The sequence below is a fragment of the Tyto alba genome, unplaced genomic scaffold, assembly GCF_018691265.1.
Source record: "Tyto alba isolate M040663 unplaced genomic scaffold, T.alba_DEE_v4.0 Super-Scaffold_30, whole genome shotgun sequence".
Lineage (NCBI taxonomy): Eukaryota > Metazoa > Chordata > Aves > Strigiformes > Tytonidae > Tyto > Tyto alba.
The window spans coordinates 513,916-532,973 of NW_024881305.1; the positions used below are offsets into that span (position 1 = coordinate 513,916).

A 19,058-nucleotide genomic window follows, 5' to 3' on the forward strand; every position below is an offset into this window, starting at 1 on the left:
TATACAGCCTGCTATGACATAAGCCTGTAGAGATCGGCTTAGGCCTCGCAGCCTCACACACCCCCCCCCATTTTCACCCAGTTATGCTCTGCTGAGTTGCAAGGGGGTGCTAAGCTGCTCCTGCACTCTAGGTACTTGTGCTGGTTGTGCTTTTACCCTGCTTTGCCCTTCCACATCGATGCTGAGCTCTCAGGGCAGTCTGCTGCCGGCCGCCCTGGCCAGCTGTGCAATGCAAACAAAGCCCAGTTACATCCAGGCTGGATTTGAGCCAGTCCTAAAGTGAGAGCTGACACACAGGGGCATTTGCAATTCCCTTACACTGGGGTGAAGAGGCAGGACCTTTATTCCAGCAGTTGTTGGGATGAACCCACATGCAGAGGAGGTTGCTCACTCTCCCGTAAGAGACAAGGATGCTGAATTCACTGCTGGGGCTGCCTGGCTGCCTGAGACAAACATGTACACGCAGAAAAGAGGGAAACTGAGCTGTGGTTGGATCTGCCTCACAGTGGGTATCTCAGAGCCCATGACAATTAATGGTGGGAAAGAGTTTCCATCATGTGCTGTAAGTCACTGGAAAGCTGCCTTTGTTTTTGGAGACAGAAAACATTTTGCTTTCAGAGATGCTGCAGCCTGCTGAAGATCCCCGTGCTCTCAAAGGTAGGCCTAAGGAAGCAGGAATATTGTTGCTTTCTGTAATTACTCCATTGTAGCTCCTCCTCATACCATTGAAAAAATCATCAGCCTTCAATTCTTGTGTGTAATTTCTGCCTGAAGATGTTTTTTTTTAAACAGATTCCAGCCCCAGGAATGTCCTTACACCAGTTTGGGGCTTCCCACCCAAAATGCCTGTGGCACTTGAGTTGTTAGCAGAGATTGCCTCCTGATAGCAGCCCCTGCCAGAGAAACTGTCCATCCAGTGTTCAAACAAAACACACACCTCACAGCAGAGACAGGAGCTGGGCAAGTCCATCCCCATGCTGGGAGAGACATGAGCAAATGAGAAAAAAAGACCCTTTTCCTGTACCATTCCCCCTCCACCCGTCCCCATTTCCCTTATCCCCAGCAAGGGAAGGGTCTCACTCTAGCTCCAGCAGGTTTGGAGACATCTGAATATTTCCCAGTGGTTTGAACCAGGGGTCCCAAGCTCTGCTCTCTGCAGAGGAGCTGTGGTGGCACACATGGGGATGCACAAGCCAGATCCAGTCCCCTTGGTTGCACCTCTGCAGCACTGTCCCCCATTGTGTCACCCTGTGGTCTCCACGCCAGGAGTATGGGACCAGGCAGAGCATCTTGTGCAAGAGCCAGCACCGCTCCAGGACCTCTCCAGACCAGAGCATATTTGAAATTCCCGGAAGGTTTTGATGTGGTTGCTCAACCAAGTTCCTTAAAGAAATTGAATTGTCAGGGCTGTGCCCATGTTAATGTGGGTAACTGATGGCTTACTCCCCGTGTTGCGCTGTCTCACAGTTTAACCACTGGATTACCAAAGGCCAGCATGAACAGATGTCACTCCCATGCCCCACAGTGTCCCTGGTGCTCCCAGTCACCAGGCCAATCCATCCTTCTGATGCTGGGTGAGGTACTGCTGGGTGGACCTCATTCTCCATGAGGTCCCACCTGCTGCTGGTGCTCTCACAGGGCCTCTGTGAGCCCTTGGGGTCCCAGTGCTGCCCTTGAAATGACAAATCATGCCTTGAAATGTCAAATCATGCCTTGAAACTTCTCCTTTCTGGGTGATGGCTTGGTCATTGATTACTTGGAGTCCATGAGGATGCTGTTGGGTACTTGTCTGTAGTTACATTGCTCGCCTGAGTGTAGAGCTGTTATTGAATCCCCAAACCCCTGGATTTTGACACATCCTACCTCAATGATCTGCTCTTCCAAGAAACTGTCCAAAACAGTGCCCTGCTGCGGTATGCTATGTTCAGTGGGGATGCCGTGCAATGCACTGGCGCTCTTCATCAGCTGCAGTGAATTTGGAGCCCCTTGGGTCTCCTTGCCACCAGCAATGCCTGCATGTACCACTACAGTGCTGTGCACCATGTGGCCACCATGTTTCTTTCTCCCATCCTAGGCATCCTCCAGTGTGAGTTGTCACAGAGGTAGGAAATGGATTATCAGCCTGGGAAACCCCAGACCAAAATTACAATCATGTGGAGCAAGGACTTTTTCTGAAGCCTGTGAAGGACCTGGCCTCCTGGGGACATGGTTCGCAGGAGTCTGCAGTCCAGGGCATCCAGTATCAGAGCTCCCTGCCTGGTTGTCCAGGCTGCACCTCCAGCAAAGCATAGAAACACCATGAGAAGGAAAAAGAGAGCTGGGTCTATACCAGGGTTAACAGTGAGAACAGGAGCAATCTTGATCCTGCTGAAGCCCCTGGCCAAGCTCAGGTGCTTAATCTCAGTCCAGGGCATGGGAAGACATAAGATTTTGGAGTGATTCCTTTCCTGTGCCTGCTGAGCATCCTGTGATCTTTATGGACAGGGTGAAGCAGTTTCCCAGGACATAGATATAAGCCTGACACAGTCAGACCTTATCAAACACCCTGCTTCACCCCTGACATCAGGTGAACCTCAGGATGGGGTTTTCAAATAATGCAGGCAATAGCCCAGCATAGCCCCAAGGAGTGCTTGGGAAATAAATACACAGAGGCTGGATAGTACAGTGGTAATGGCCTGATAAGCATCTTGAACAGATAGAGCTGGTAGAAATTGAGATTGAAAGACAGGAAAACTGCTTAAATGGTCATAATCTGCATCAGACAGGTGAACTGGCAAAACTCCCAGCAACTGAGGGGGAATCTGAGAGGGGGTGACAACACCTCCTGCCCAGCTGCTGGTCCCAGCGCTGCTCCTGCTCTTGATAATAAACCAAAACCATGAGAAAAATGGTGCACGTGCTGCTGTCCAGGGAGCGCACGAAAAGACTGTGCCTTGGTGCAATTTGCAGGCTCTTTGAGTTCCCCTGCCTGATGGCAAAGTGGGGAGGAAAGACTCGGGGAGGAAGATACTGTGGGCCAGCTGAATAAAGCCTATCTTAGACAAACTCAAAAATTCTACCAGTGGCTTCAGAGACACCATTAAAAGCAACACCGTGACATAAAGTTAACCAAGAAGACAAAGTCCCTGAGCCGTGCTTTAACCTTCAGGGGATTTGTGGAGGTTCTGCAGTCTCTCCAAGAGCCTGGTCACCAGGCAGGAGCCCTGCAGAGACCAAGGCCCCCCTCACAGCACCTGGCTGGGCAGGCTGTGGCACGAGGAAGGGTTGACCTGGCAGCAGGTACAGGGACATTGCTCTGCCGCAGCGATCGGACACCACAGGTGGAAGTACGTTACTTCAGTTCTGTTTTTTTTTCTGCTGCAGGGCCAGGGAGTGGGTTTGTTCCTGGTGCCATGGGAGGAGGCTGTGCTAGCAGAGGGTCTCTCACTGTCACTCTTCCATTCACTCTCCAAGATGTTTTTCCAAAAGGATTTGCTCCTTGTAGTGAGCAGAAGCTTAACATGGCTTTATTATGCTATAGCAAGTGCCTTGGCAAGTACTCTACCTGGATAGTCTACAAACACATGAGAAAGACTAATAAGGACTACCAGGGCTCAACAATACATGAATATTTCTGAAATATTGGGTATTTTTGCACAATGGGACATGCCTGGTCTGCCACTGGGTTTGCTACTTATTATGCCCAGTGAAATTAGGGAGAAGCTGAATTTGGCTCACTACCCATCCCTGGACAAGGCTGATTCACTTGCTGGGTTACTGCTTTTATAGAGAGGGGCAGGAGAGGAGCAGTGAAGATGGGCTACTGGGGGCAGATGACACAGGCCTAAGGATCCCCCCTCATGGACTGATGGACTGATGACATGTCAGGAGAACTCCAGAGGTGAGGCTGAAACTTCTCTTTTTGTTCAATCATTTCTCCTCCCAGGATAACCACAGAGGCTGAACAACGGGCACCAGGGCAAAACCATTAGGCAGCCATTCAGCTGCATTTTGTGGACCCACAGCGTGGTGGAGGGGGGTCCATGCATACAGCCCTGATCTTGGAATGCTCAGGTAGCCGAGCCAAGCTCAGACTCAGCAAGAGGACTGACCTTTTGTTCTCTGGGTCTCATCCACTGCACAGGCCACATCAGAGCTTGTGGGCATGGGCAGGCACAGGCTAGGCAGCCCCCAGGTCCTTATCAATCCTCACTGCCCAAGAGGGTGTGCAATGCCCATTGGCTGAAGGCCACTTCTGAATAGCTTTAAAATATTTTACAGAATATTTCCATCTCCATGCTTTGTACCAAAATGTTTTTCCCTCTTCTTTTTTTCCCTGAGTCTATCAGTGAAAAAAAAAAAAAAAAAAAAGAACAAAACACAAGTATTATTTTGTTCTGATTTCAGCAAAAATGCAAGAATGCAAAATCCCACCTTCATGTAACATAAGACGATCAAGAACACGTTGCTTGCAAAACTGCAAACACACTTAGGAATCTTCCCTACTTTAAGGCTGTTGGGAAGGTGCTGGCTGAAGGTGGAGAGGAAAGCAAGCCTCATAACAAAGGCAACCAACTGTGCACCTTTTGTACTAAATCATCAAGGTGTATCTTTAGCCAGAAGAGCATCCTGGTGTGTGTTTGGAGCAAGCCCAGCCCTGCACACCGTGCAGCCTCTGACCACAGACGATACACAGTCAGGAAAGTGGCTCTGTTTATTTGCAGGGTAATTCTACCAGCTCTGTGTCTAACAGGGTAAACATTTCTGTGCAGCTAAAAGGCAAACTGTGCTTCTGGTGCTCACCCAGCTTCAGTTCCTCTGCACAGCTTGCTCTTCTGGTTGAGAATAAAATGTTGCATGTTTTGAAAGCCAAAGCTTCTTTCCATGGGTGAAATCTGCCTCAAGCCAGCAGCAATGGCCACCTCGAGCACCCACTGAATCCCTCATGTGAACCCGACAAACCTTGCTCGTCCCCAGAGTCACAAGGCCACGATCCCCACGCATTTGCTTGTCTGTGCTCATCCTGAGGGATGCTCATGCTGCTGCTCTATGTCCTGGCAGCAGCAGGAGTGGTTTTGGTGGAGGTGTCCCCGAGGCTGGTGCAGGAGAGGTCAGAGCAGGGAGCTGGCAGCCTGGTGGGAGCCCTGCACTAGTGGCCTTCAGCCTCCAGCAGCTGGGAAGCGTAGAGAGCTAGTGTGTGATGGAGGAACTGGTACTGCTCACTTGTCTGGATCATCCCGCCTCTGCAAAGGAAAGGCAGGTCCCACTGACGCCTCACTGAAGCCTACAACCCCATCCCTTGCTCCCTGCTCCCGGGGCACAAATATTCCTGCTTCACCCACCATGTCCAGGTACCAGAAAACAGGCACCAGACCTGAAACAGGCACCAGAGCTGCCCAAAGAGTATTTGGGCTCAGAAACATTGCTGGGCTGTTCAAAATGCGGATTAGGAACGGATTTGGCTTTAATTTTTACCAATACTCCTTGAGAATTGGCAAAATTGAGTGTTTGTGGATTTATTGGCTGAGCTGGAAGGAGCAGACCAGCTTCCAGGTTCGGAGCCACTCTCCTCTCATCTCCTCAGGTCCACAGAGCTACAATAGCCCTGACAGCAAAACCAGCCTGGCACTGGGGAATCATTTGCTGTTAACACATCTGCATCTTTCAGCAACCCTTCTGCTTTCCATCAAATATTGTCCCCATCTCACTCATAATGTCCATCCCCACATCCCTCCCACATCCCTCCTCCCAAGCTTGGCACCCAGCAGGACCCTCCAGGGAGCCACCAGCTCTGAGCACCCACCTGTCTATGCGGAGGCGGCACACGATTCCCAGGATATCCACCTCCCCCGTGTCCTTCAGCTGCTGGCACCCGATCCTGGTAGCGATAAAGCAGCCTGTCCGGCCAATGCCTGCACTGCGGGACAGACACAGCTGTGCTGAGCACTGACAATATCCACTGCCTGGACCTTAATCTGTCCAAGCTGGACACACTCCTGCATTGGTTTGTTGCCATGATTTCTTCCTAGAGAAATGGCAGGGTTCCAGTCCCAGCTGCCAAGCCAACTTTCTTAGCCAGGTACCAAAAGTCACGGGCTGGTGTCACTCTGCCATGGCAAGGGGTCTTGCTCTGTTGCATGGCCCAGCTGAGGCTGCTCTGGAAGCACAAAACCAGCCTGTGCCCCCTGTCCCTGTGCAGTGCAGGGGCCTCTTCACCTCCCCTCCCAGCTGGGCTCTAACCCTAGGCACCAAGCTGTTTGAACTGAGGCAGGCTAGCCTGCAGCATCACACGCTGAGTGTGTTGCATAGGCACAACCAGGCACCTCTGCTCCACTGTCCCCAAATTCACTTGGCAGTGAGAGAAAATATGTAGAAGCGACCTCCTCCAGGAGGGCTGCCCTGAAAAACAGCTTCACAGCCAAGCTGCAGACCATGCTCAGTGGAAGAGGAAGCAGGACTCCGAGCCATGGATCTGCTGTGGATCTGGTGACTGGGTCCCAAATCCACAGGCCTCTCCTGCTCCCATCTCGCTGTCCACAGACCCGAGTGCAAACCAGATTTCTTTACAGGACAGTGTGCACCATGCTAATGCTACCATCCTGATTCCAGGACAGGAGTTGCTGCTTGAACAACTCTGCTATGGGGATGCTGTGCCCTGGAATTTCTGCACCACAGGAGGACCAGCTCATGAGCATGTGGGATTTTCCCCTCCAGCATTTGCAGACTGATCCCAAGGTGAAGAACACACAGGAGCTCAGGTCAGGGGAAAGCTCTTACCTGCAGTGCACAATGATGGGCCCTGGGCTGGCTGCAGCCTGCAGAGTCTCCTCCACCTTGGACACCAAGTGTAGCAGGGGCTTGGCTGACTCAGGTGTCTGCTGGTCCGGCCAGGAAGGGAAGAGGATGTGTTTGACCTGGCGGCATTCACCTTCAAGCTTTTCCAGCACAGAAGAAAGAGAAATCAGGATTTGGCAACATACACTTACTGGGCTGGGCTAAATGAAGTCATGGAGTCCAGCTGAAGCAGAGGTCAGGCAGCCCATGCCAATCTCGTTTGATTTACTCCCAAATCCATCTTTAAGCCTCTGCCAGACACCCAGGAGAGACCCCTGGACTAGGAACACTGTGAAGTATCCCATCCCAGAAGACAGGAACAGATGCAGTGTCCCAATACTGTCCCCACCGTCCAGGCAAAGACAGCAAGATCCTTTTGGCTAGTGTCAGCCCAAGGTGACTACAGAGAGCACATGGGGCAGAGCCCAATACCACAGTACAAACAGTGGGCTAGTAGAGAAGCTCTCCCCAGTTGACCCCCTCTCCTCTGCCCCCCATGGTCCTGCTCCGTCTCAGCCTCCTTGGGCAGGCAGGAGCTCTGCAGACCCCTCCTCTGGCGGGGGGGCTCATAAGACCCAGCTCTCCAAGCCATGAACCCTCTTCTCTCCTGTCATACAACATTGCCATCACATTAGAGAGCCCGGGGGTGTCAGGGGCACTGCTGGGCCCTGCTGGGCTCCCCCTCTGACCCCAGGAGGGAGCTCGAGCCCACCTGGATGGAGAGATCCCGGATCACGTACTCCACACACTCGCTCACTCCCTGCACACGGATGGTGAAGGGTCCATAGGTGCTCTCCTTCTCGGGCCAGTAGTGGACACATTTCTGAAAGAACAAGTCAGGGTTTGTGGCTGTGGAGATGCTCAAGGCACCCACTGGATGTTTGAGCTATGCTTCACTCAGTGCCCTTGGGAAGTGGCACAACCTGAGGGGGTGTGGGGATGTGGAGTGATACAGAGGGGAAGATAAGGAAGGGATACACCCCCCTCCCCACACCTGCTCCCCCCACACCCTCTCCATGCCCTGCCATATGACTTTCAGACTCCAGGCCTGCACAGCTCTCCCCAGCCCCATGGGAGCTGAGCATGGGCCAGTTCGTGTCCTGCCAGACCCAGGAGGACCCAGCCTGCTGGTGGAGGGCACAGGAATGCTGCACCAGCTGGGGAGAGAAGGGAGGCAGGACATGGCTAGGAAAGAGAGGGTGACCTCCCCCAGGCTGGTGCTACTTGGATGGGGAGCCAAGGATCCCAGCCAAGGCACAGGGTGGCTGCCACCCAAGGCACAATGCCGACGGCTCCCATCCCTGCCTGGATCCACCAGCTGAGAGCTCCCAGCCCAGGAGGAGAGCTTCTCAGGGCTGGAGGGACACTGCTGACGGCTGCTTCTGCTCCATTCCCCCAGAGGTTGCCCTAATCTCTTTATCCTAGTATCCAGATGGCAAAGCATGCCCAGAGCATGAGAGGCCATGTGAGGAGGAGAGGCTTTGCTGAATGGGACCAAGACTGCAGCCCTGGGGCTCTCCTCCTCCAAGTGTGTTCAATCAGGGGTACCCTCTGAGAGCAAAGCAGAGAAAGCAAGAGGGTTATCAGACCCCACATTTGGTCTCGCATAACCCTTTGCTGTTGTTGTTATTCTACACCACCCTTTGCTCCTGGCTGGGGTGCTGTGCCTGTGCCTGGGGAGGGACAATGGTACCTCTTTGCGCTCCTGGAGCTTGGTTATCATGATGATGAGGGGTGCCTCCTCCTGCCACACCATCTCCCAGAAGTCGGTCACGGTGTTCAGCATGGGTCCCTGGGTGGCAATGTACTCCCGGGGCCGCCCCGCATAGCCCTGTTGAGCACATGGTCCATCAGTGACACTGTGAGGGACCCTGACATACATGGGGAGCCTGTCTTCAGGCCACCCCAGCTCTCGTGGTGCTTGTCTTCATTTACAGGTGAGAGACTGAGCCATACAGGCTATTTCTTACTAAACCTGTACTTGAAATTCTTTTATAGACGTGATCAGATGCTACCAGATATCCTCTGCATCCTCCTGTTCCCACAAGCCATGTGCACACAAGCTCCATGCAAGCATCCCCAGGTTATTGGTGTGACAATAGCCAGCATGATGGACACCTTAGCAAAGCAGAGCTCATGCAGGGAGGGCACCTCTTACCAGAGACATTTCCCTAAGGACAAGGAGAAGTCATCAAGACCTGATCTGGCTGGGACCTGGGATAGTTCCACCAGTCCTGCCTCCTTGCTACTCTCAGGAGGGTATGTGGCAGTGCCCAGCACTGGGGCTGGGGACACCTGGAGGAGTGACCTGCATAGGTCCCTGTCCTGCCTCTGCCCTAGGCTCTGTTTCACAGCTCCAAGCGTCCTCTGCCTCCACAGTCACTTCCTCCCTCAGTATAAAATTGCCAAGAAATAGAAAAGCTTGGAGGTGTTCTGAGTCCTGCTTGGGTCCTGCTTCACACCATGGCCTCACAGGCAGTGCTGCTGGCCCAGCACAGGGGAGCAGGCAGGAGCTGGAGGGCAGGCACAGGCAGAGGTGTAGAAGAGCCTCCCAGTGTCAGTGACATGTTACTCCAGCTCCCAGCTGGAGATGTAATTTGGCAATAGAGCAAGGAGTCAGGGACCTGCCTGAGGATGCCCCAGGGGTGCTGGGGGAGGCACGCACAGTGCCCATAGCTTTTGGAAAAGCAAGACAGCAATCCAGGCAGAGCTTTATGGCTTCGTCAAAAGAGAGCTCAGTTAAAAATGCACCCAAACTCCTGTGAATTTAATCCATGACTTTCCAGCAATCCTGTTAACAGCTTAGTTCCACAATTAGGTGCACTGGCCCAGCCAATGGACTGGAACATTTTTAGGAACATTTTGTATATCACTTTTCTCATGCCTCAAGAATACTTGTTTTTCCTAGTAAACATGATTTTCCATTCAGAAGGAGAGTTGCAGAAAGCCCTGAAGGTGTCAAGACTGGGAATTTCCCCCCCAACTGCTCCTCATGTTCAGAAACATTTCACAGGATAAAGTCAGTAGGAAAAACATTCAATTCCAGGTAGGGGCTGATGTGAACAAATACTCACAGAACTCTGCCTGTCTCGCTTTGCCTCCCAAGCATGCCAGAAGCAGGCTGGGTTGCTAATCAGATGATGTGGCAGCAAATTCCTGCACTGTGACACCCTTGGAGAGGTAAGTGGAAGGAAGGAGTGAGAAAATACCAGCTCCACACAGAGATGTGTGGGCACGTGTGCTCAGTGTGTGCATATATATGTGCACATATGTGCGAGACAGGGACGGTCAGTGTTTTTTCATTTTTGTTAGCACTCATGTGAGACAGAGAGGATGCCATGTGCTCATGTACACCCTGAAGCATGTGGACAGGGTCATGGTGTCACCCAATGTGAAGCTGCACACTGGCAGCGTACTTCAGGAAGACTACTCTAAATTTAGTCTTCTGCTGCCCATGTTCAAATTCTCATTTGGACCAGCAAGCCTCCCAACAGTTTTAGGCATGGTGGTCTTGTGTCCAAAGTCAGACTTTGACCCTCACCACAGGATGCTGGCAGCTCACACCACTGCTGTCTTGTTGGATCACACCTATGAGCACCATTGGAAAACACGTACTAATAAATGTCCTGTCTGTCCATCATATCAGAGGGCACTTTTGTGGGCTACTTTTCTGACTTCCACATTCCCACGCTTTCCTCACTGCCATGCACCCAGAGTGGCTGTGGACCCACCTCTGCTTCCCAGCACCCCTGGCCTGGCCCAAGGAGAAGGATGCTGAAATGAGACAAATTGCTCAGAAAGAAGCCTACTATCCAGGCAAAGCTGGTAGCGGAGTGACACAAAAGCCTGGTTTAGGGTGATATATAGTTCAGCACAAGTGAGTCTGCAGCCTGGAGGGGGTCATTTGCACAGGAGGGTGATTATCATTAATCAGGCTGCCTGAAGTAACACCCTTGGGTCAGAGGATTCCTCAGTCCCTGGAAAGGGACCCCACCAGTTGTCAAAGATAAGCCATGCCCTCCCCTTTGTTAGTTTTCTTCTTGGGAAATTGCAACAAACCCTCTGACTGGAGAGGAAATTTCTGGATGTGTAAGGGTAGGACAGCACAAGGCTGCGCTGCTCTGCTGACATGGTTTGCCTCCTGTGGCCTTGCCAGACAACAGACTAGTGCACGAGGAAGAGATGGAGAAGCCACTGTGAGGGAGCCCATAGAGGTGCTCAATCCACCCAAGCAGTGGGAGCTGAGAGCAGCCACCTCATGAGACTTTCCCACCAAAAGTGACGGTGCATCTGCCCTGCGTGGATGGAGCCACATGTCTCCAGCTCAGAAAGGGGTGGCAAGTTCAGAGTGCTACCCCGGGGAAGCCACGGGACAGCGGGTGACAATCAGTGCCCCAGCATGTGGGTCCCAGGGTGGCACCTGCAGCACCAAGGAGTTTGCAGCCCGATGCCTCGTGAGCTGTGGGCTGCAGGACCTGGGAGACTACCCTGCTCTCCAACCTGGCATGACACTCACCGTGATGTAGTTGGCATTTATGTAGCTGTCCTCCTCCTGGTTCCTTGCCCTCCTGAGACAGACCCGGCTCTCAGGATCTGAAAGATATGGCAGGCATTACACCAGGGAGAGTCTTTCAGAGCCTGATCCTGCCAATCCTCTTTGCCTCAGCTCCAGAGGTTGAAGGTTGAGTCCTCCAGCTCCATGCTTTGCTCATAGCTGTCTGCACCCTCCCTTAGGCCCCTTCTTGCCCCACTCCACCCTCACTACCATGGCAGGGTACATCCACTCATGCCCAAACCTGCCTGGACCACAGTGAGCGTGTCGGGTAACAGACCCTCCAGGTGATGACCCCCAGAGCCTTCCCACAGTGCCTGACAAGAGCCCAAACGAGTTCTCCTATAATGTCCTCAGCCTTTATGCCCCCCTAGTGAAATGCCCTTGGGGCATGTAAGGCCCCACAGGGCCAGGGAGCAATCCAGGCTGGGCTGTCATGTGCTGCACACCCTGGGAATACATCCCAAGGAGTAAGTCCCCACATACCACCCCATAACACAGTGTACACCCCCTGCAACTCGGCAACCAGCTCCCGCAACATAGGGAGAAGGAACAAGCATGTCAGGAACACCAAGAGCACCCAGAAGTGCCCACCCCAGTGCCAGGGCTGCTCTCAGTCACCCCTCTCCCATGCACACACACTCACACACACCCACACACCCCCCTTTCCCTGCACGTGGCACCTGGGCAAATGTGAGGCAAAGGGATGCAGTGGCACATACTGGGAAGGATGGTTTTGTATCTGTCCTTGGAGGCACGTCCAGGGATCTCCAGCTCCTCTGGACTGACAAAGTTGGGTGGAATTTTCTGCAGGAGGAGAGAACAAGTATGAGGAAAATCTCATTGCTGCTGCTTGTGTCCCCTCATCATGGCAGAACTGGTCCCCAAGGCAATGAGAAGCTGATGCAGGGACCTAGCAGCATCACCAGAGATGTCAGCTCCTGGGATGAGCCCTGTCCTTACCCCAGATGTGGTGGGACACCTTACACAGAGGCTATTCTGGGAGATGAGCTTGGCACGGAAGGGCAGGACAGGCTTTCCAGGGACACAAATGGGACTTGTGTGCACCTGGGAGCAGGCAGCCAGGGATTACCCAGGGGACCCATCACCTCTGTTTGCTCACATCACCTTCCCTGCCACCTGTGCTGTGGCTGGGCCCGGAGCCTCCCTTGAAGATGTCACCCCTGCCAGTCCCCCCCATCACCAGCCCCTGTCATCCCTCATGTGAGGAGGGAGATGGGAGGGGAGCATTGCACCGAAAACTCCTCCTGGAGCTGCGTCAGTCTCTGGGCGTGTTGCTGGAGCTCCTCTCTCCTCAGCACATGGCTGGACGTCCTCAGGAACTTCAGTGTGATGTCCCGCGGCGTGCAGACGGGCTGGATGGGCTCCACACTCCCTAGTGAGCTCATGTCCAGCATCAGCGACACGTTGGAGCCCCTCCTGCAAGGCAAAAGGGTCCCTGGCTGACCTTCTGCCACCCCGGGACAGCCCATCCTGCCATATCATCACTTAAAATCACCCCACACTGAGCAAAAGCCAGGCAGAGAATAACAGAGGATGAAGAAAGAGGCCAGGTAGAGACCCCAGAAGATGGGTGGATTGAGGAACAAGGAACTAGCTGGTCATTTTGCCTTTTTGCTGGAAATCCCCCAAAGAACGGTGTTTAGATTTGGCCTGGGCTGGGCTGGCAGGGTCAGGGCTCCCTCCACGCTCAGACCTGGCTTCTACACAAGTCGGCAGGCAGCAGGCTGGCAGGGCTGGGCTGGGGGAATGAGGTTTGGGGTAGCCTAAGCCCTGGGGAGGAGCAGTGCCATGAGTACCCGCAGTCTGGGCTGAGCCGGGTGGTGCAAGGTTCGGGCTGCAGGCACCTTCCAGCCATGCTCACCTCTCCTGAAGACGCACGTGCTTCTTGACAGAGGGACTGGGTTTGTCTGTCTTGTCCATGTCTGCCCCGGCTGCCTGGGCTGTCAGGCTGCCGTTATGAACTCTGGAGCACACCAAGCAGGCTTGTACCATGCTGTGGCAGCCACAAAGCCCTTGTCCTGAGGCACAGGGAGTGGATACGGGTGGCCCCTCAGCTCCCAGGGAATCAAGGAGCCATTGGAGGAGAAGCAGCTGGAAAAGAAAAGGCAGATCTGAGAGATACTGTGAGGTGGGTGGACCCCCCAACAGATGATCCCTTATCAAGGGACAGGTTTTATGCTCTCAGCTGCCCTGGAACCAGAACCCGCAGCCCCTGCATAGGGCCCCACAGGTGGCTGGCAAAAGCAGAGGTCCCAGCATATTCACTCTCCAGGACGCCTGCAACACCGTAGCCCACACAGGCACCCACTGGTGACGCTGGACATGGTACCAATGGCCATGAGCTTGCACCAGCCGGAGGACAGCCATGCCCTGAGTTGGTGGAGCATGGTCTGGTTTGGGGGGGAGGGACCCAAGATGCTTTCTACCTCCATGGGAAGCACACGCTGCTGTGTGTTTCCAGCCCTTCCCAGCATGCCTGCGCTAGCCTGGGTACACAGCGGCAGGAGGGAGACCTGGGACCTGCATGAGCACGGCAGCATTCGGCAGGTGAGATGAGGCTGTAGGCACCTCAAGGAGCCTGGCCAGCTCCTGATGTTGGGAGATACAGGGCCAGGCACCCTCAGCAGCCTCATGGCTCTGGTGAGGGAGGGATGACCCTGGGACAGCCTCTTCCATCCCGCAGGTCTCAGCAACCGTCAAGAGGAAACTGCTTTATCTAGGCAGTTGAGCAAGAGGTGATGAGGTAGCCCAGCTAGAGGAGGGTCCCAGAGCTCCATCACCATTAGTCCCGGGACAGCCCCTGGTAGGGATGCAGGTGATGATGGTTCACCTCTAGGCAGAAGTCCTCATGGTGCAGGCAGCATCCTGGGATTGTGAGTGTCCTTCTCATCCCCAGCTCCCTCAGTGAGGAGGAGATGGACCCAAAGGGACAGGGGATGCTGCGGGGTTGGATCTCTTGGTGGGCAAAGAGTGTGATGTTGGGTAACCCCTCAGCTCAGGGAGGTCCTACAGAGAACTGGGTCCACGCTGTGGCTGTGCTGTTTGGGAATGCAGCTAGGGCAGGAGCTGTTCCCCATGACTCCCTGCTGCCCAGCGGCACTTCTAGGGGTGGCAATGCCGCCGCTCCCATGCACACCATCCTCATGCCCTGTACAGGGCACCCTGGGGGACCTGTGCTGCCAGAGTGTCCCCCCGGCCAGGCGGGGCAAGAGCGGCAAAGAGCCACAGCACCAGGAGAGATCCTCACCGAAGACAGCGGCAGGCTCCAACCCCAGCAGCCATCCCTTGCACACCGGCCAGGAAGCACCTGAGAGATGACCCAGCAAATCCCCTGGCAGGCAGGAGGGCCCTGGGAATAGTCCCCAGCTGCAGGGAGTGTCCCCATCACCCTGCCCAGCATCCCAGCCCTGCCTGGGGCCGCCTGGCAGTGAGCACATGCCCACTGCCTGTGGGCACCAGGGCCCGGCACTGCCTGGCAGGGATCCCCGCTCCAGTGGGCGGCATGGGTGGGCTGGGGGGCTGCCTACCTGCTGCCCCGCGGCGTGGGCTCCCCTTGGTCCCGGCACAGGCCCGCGGGCGCTGCGTGTGTCGTTCTAACACCACGGTTTGAAAGTGTTCAGGAAGCTGCTTATCAAAGGAGCTGCTGCCTCTGCTGCTTCCTCTCCCTCCTTCTCCCCCACCCTGCCTGCCGCCCACACACATACCGGCCACATAGCCACAGCTCGGCTCCACTGGGCCGCCTGCAGCCCCAGCCCTTCTCCCCGCCAGCGAACCCCTGTCCAGAGCCTGCAGGCACAGCCCTGCCTCCCCCCAAATCCTGGGGTACCTCCGTGGACATCTCTGGCAGGGCTGGTAGGGTGTGCTCGGTGCCTTCTGTGACCAGCCATGGCCAGTGCCAGTGCGTGGAGGGACAGGCGAGACCCAGCCGTGGGACTGGGGCCACTGGCAGGAGGGTTGAGGTGGGATGCCTCATGTGGTGCAGCAGTGCTGCTCGGGGGACGCCAGACGCCACCTGCCCCACAGGGAGCCAGGATGAGTGCTCCCATCCCCGCCACCCTGCCCAGGCTCTGCACCAGCCATTCCCCATCCCACTGCAGGGCAAGCCAGGGCTCGGTGCCTCCCACCCTCAGTGCCCGGCTGTGTACAAGCGTGGTCCTTATGCCACCGCACCATCCCCCCAACCGAGGTCCCTGCGAGTGCCCCCTGCCACCCTTTTGCCACCTGGGATCATCGCTGAACACCCTGGAGAATGACACACGAGCTCCCCCTCCCCAGCAGGGCAGGGAAGGGTGTGTATTTGGGGAGGAAGATCGCTGGAGGATCTGGCTCAGGTAGGACAGGTCTGCCCTTGGGGCACTGCACATCCTTCCTGCCAATGCCCGCTGCTGCCTGCCACAGCCCTGCCGCTCTTCCTGTTTGTTATTGCCCTGGCTCTGCACAGAGACACTGCGCACTTCCTTCCTTTTCTGCCCCCACTCTGCCGTGCTGCAGAGGCTCCTGCTGCATCCCCACAAGCCACCGCCTTCTCCCCGAAGCCACTCTGCTGGATCCTCCCTGCTGCCCCAGGGACCCCCCCCCCCCCATCCCTGTGGCGTGCAGTGCCGGCACTACCTGTCACTGAGCTGAAGAGGTGTGTGTCTGTGCATGCCTGTGTGTTTGCAGGAACATGTGTGCAAGAGGGTGCCGGTGTGCCAGAGCAACATCTTCACTGATGGCGCATGGGAGACCCTGTCAGTGTCACCTTTTACCCAAAGGGAGATCAGAAGGCCCAAGCTCCAGAACAAAGCGCTGGGCTTGGCCAGCAGCAAAGCAAGCTTATCCTGGAGACAAGGGCCACCAGCATCGTTGTCCTACGAGCAGATCCCAAGGTACCACAGTCTCTGCAAACCTGGACTGGAGTCTATATCAAGCCTGAGGACTGACTGAGGAATTGCTCCCAGTTCTATGTGGGATGAAAGAACTTGCCTGTAAGGGCCTAGAGACAGCCACACCACAGAGAAACATGCCCCAGCACGGCCCTTCCCTCCCACCCTCCATCTTCTGACTGAGAAGTCTTCCTAGGATGAGCAGCAATGCATTACTTAACAAGGTGGCCAAATAAACTTGCCCTCAGTAGGGACCAGAGTAAACAAAAGGGTTCTTTCCTGAAGTATCAGCCTGTCAGACAACACAGGATCTTCCTTCCTCAGCAAGGCTGAGGCTGGAACTGTATCTGCCCTCTTAGTGTAGTAGGCACCCTTCCCATTTGGGTGTTTTTTTGCTGAAGGGGTTCCTGAAGATGCAGCCAAGATGAAAACCCCTGGGACCATCCTTCCTGTCTTTTGCCGGCCCAACTCTGCACAGACCTGCTGCCTCTTTGTTGCTCTATTCCTCTGTCACTGGGACAAGCAAGGGACAAGCTCCGCGTGGCACTGAGGCAGATGCCACAGAGCCACCAGCACATGCAAGTCATTGGGCATATGTTGGTGACACCCACGCTCACTCCCAACTTGCCCAACTGCCAGGCACCTGTGATAGAGAGCATGGAGACAGCTGGACCCCCACTGACCTTGTAGGGTCCAGGGAACAAGCACAAAACCTAGCAGCACCCAAAGGTGCAGAGAAATGGGGCTCCAATCCCCAGAGCTGGGCTGTCCAGAGGCCCTCGCTGTACCCAAGAGGCACCACAGGCATGTCGTGATCCTTCGCGCAGAGCATGATGGGCAGGAGACCAGAGGGCAGCACCAGCTTTTGTGAGCTGGATTTTGGTCTTTTTACCCCAAAGGAAATGGGAACCTTTCACCAAAACATGATTTTATCCAAGAAACAAGATCAAGCTGCAAAAATGATGTGGAAAAAACGTGTTTATGAAGGCCAAGAGCTCCCTGTGTGCTGTCCATTTTAGTGATCTGTGGCCCAGTGTGATTTAAGAGATTTGATGGCCATTTCAGAGGATTTGGGGTCTCCTCAGCAGTAAGTCCCTTCCTCTTCCTGCCAGCTTCTGCCTTGGCCATGAAACCCTCCTGAAAGCTGCAGAGAATGATGCAGATGCACTCCCTTTGCAAAATGACCTTGTTTGGTTGCCCTGGTCACTCCTGTGCTTCAGTGAGACCATACACAGGGGCAAAAGGAAGAAGCTGAGATACTGAGATGCAGCATATCCTCTGCTTCTGAAGCAACACAACATCAAGGTACTCATGCTCAGGGAAGTACACTAGAAAACCCTACAACACTTTCCCTCTGCCTCTGCCACTCATGGACCTCCACATGCCACTGGCATGTACTTATGGTGGCTGGGACCAAGATGTACACTCAGGACAGAGCCCCTGGGAACTTCACCTCACCCCATCTGGCTTTGCCTTATTCAGGAAGCACTGATGGAGACTGAAGGGACTGTCCCAGCCATGGGCATGCATCCAGGATGAAGGAAACGCAGGAGGGAAGCAGACATGTGGTGCAGGGATGTGCTATGTCCCAGGCTCCCAGGGGCAGAAAAAAATGCACTGCTGAGACCTCCTGAGCCCTACTTGCATCTGATGGTGCATGAATGGACCCCAGAGTACTCTCACCCGAACAGCATGGCTCCAGTTCCTCCCCTCTGTTGAAGCACCAGCAGGATGAGACATGACAACAGAGGTGCATCTGAGGGGAGACAGAGCACAGGAGGCCACAGCCCAGTGAAGACCCAGAGCATGAAAGACAAGGTGCTGGTGGAAAATGAGGCATAAGCTGGTGGAGACAGAGCAGACGTGAGGGAAACCAGGAGCTGATGGAACAGGAACACACCACTTGGCCCAGAGCACTTTTCAGCTCTCAGTGCCACTCCTGCAGCAACCTTCTCCCTGTGCCTCATTGCAGGGACCTCCGTGGCTGCTGCCTGCCTGGGAATGGCACCTGCACTGGCAGGAGCACAAGGGCAGGATGCACACCCACCCGTGCAGAACGAATGCCCCTGTTTACACATCAGTGTCCACCCATGCAGGCAAAGGGCATGCAAATACCTCGCTGGCCTCTGCAGAGCAGCGAAGTCCCAGAGGTGCACACACATTTTTCTACACGCTACTTCTGGCCACCTCTGCACCCCCCAGCTTGGAAGACCATGCTGCTACCCTGCTCTTCCTGAGGGGCACAGGCTGGGTCTGCAGAGGAGTGCAGTGGTGAGCAAAAAGCCAGGAGCTGCTGTGGCCAGTGGTGCAAGGCAAGGGGCCCTGCATTGCTGTTCAGCCGTGCTCACCCATGTTGCACCATCAGGCTGGCCTGGGGTTCAGAGCATGGGGGAGCTTCTGGATCCTACAAGAAGGGACTGCTGGGGCCATGCAGGACCTGCAGCAGGGCCTGGCTTCAAGAGAAGAGGGTGTCCAGGCTGGGGGCAGACCCCCACTCAGGGACAGTTTGCTGTCAGGACAGGACCAGGACTCCAGGGCAGCCACCTCCATTGCAGCCTGCCACGGTACCTGGAGGGCAAAGCTCAGAAGGGGATGGGGGAAGCATCACTGCTGTGCCCCTCACCATCTCCTCTCCCTCCCCTGGTGGGGCTGGAGGGGTCAGGGCCCAGAACAGGAACATCCTTTGTCCCCAGTACTCCTCTCTTCTCTGATCTTGGTGGCAACGGGGTGTCAGTGCCTGGATCCCCCAAGGGTGGCCTTCACCCTTGCACTTTTACAGCCCATGTGGAAAGCAGCAGTGCTGC

The 19,058-nt window shown here is 55.0% G+C and overlaps 1 protein-coding gene across 2 annotated transcripts; it reads right to left on the minus strand.

The window, feature by feature from the left end:
* Positions 1-4,674: 4,674 nt before the first annotated feature.
* Positions 4,675-15,035, minus strand: PTPN7 (protein tyrosine phosphatase non-receptor type 7). Of its 2 annotated transcripts, none has more exons than XM_033001903.2 (10): positions 14,917-15,035; positions 13,251-13,480; positions 12,622-12,805; positions 12,088-12,172; positions 11,330-11,406; positions 8,507-8,644; positions 7,526-7,636; positions 6,757-6,914; positions 5,783-5,896; positions 4,675-5,222 (listed from the first exon to the last, which is right to left on the minus strand). In XM_033001903.2, exons 2-10 carry the CDS (start codon positions 13,379-13,381, stop codon positions 5,129-5,131), a joined length of 1,092 nt encoding a protein of 363 aa, XP_032857794.1. In that variant the 5' UTR covers positions 13,382-13,480; positions 14,917-15,035; the 3' UTR covers positions 4,675-5,128. The 2 variants fall into 2 exon arrangements, with proteins under 2 accessions (XP_032857794.1, XP_032857795.1); XM_033001904.2 differs by lacking the exon at positions 14,917-15,035 and adding an exon at positions 14,637-14,715.
* Between the last annotated feature and the right edge of the window lie 4,023 nt (positions 15,036-19,058).

Bases quoted from the DNA above. Each gene is read 5' to 3' on its own strand.
- PTPN7 (XM_033001903.2), bottom strand. From the start codon at position 13,381: ATGGTACAAGCCTGCTTGGTGTGCTCCAGAGTTCATAACGGCAGCCTG. The intron at 12,806-13,250 runs GTGAGCATGGCT...TTTGCCTTGCAG, and splicing joins CACGTGCGTCTTCAGGAGAG to GAGGGGCTCCAACGTGTCGC. The intron at 7,637-8,506 runs GTACCATTGTCC...TTGTTCTTTCAG, and splicing joins AGCTCCAGGAGCGCAAAGAG to AAATGTGTCCACTACTGGCC.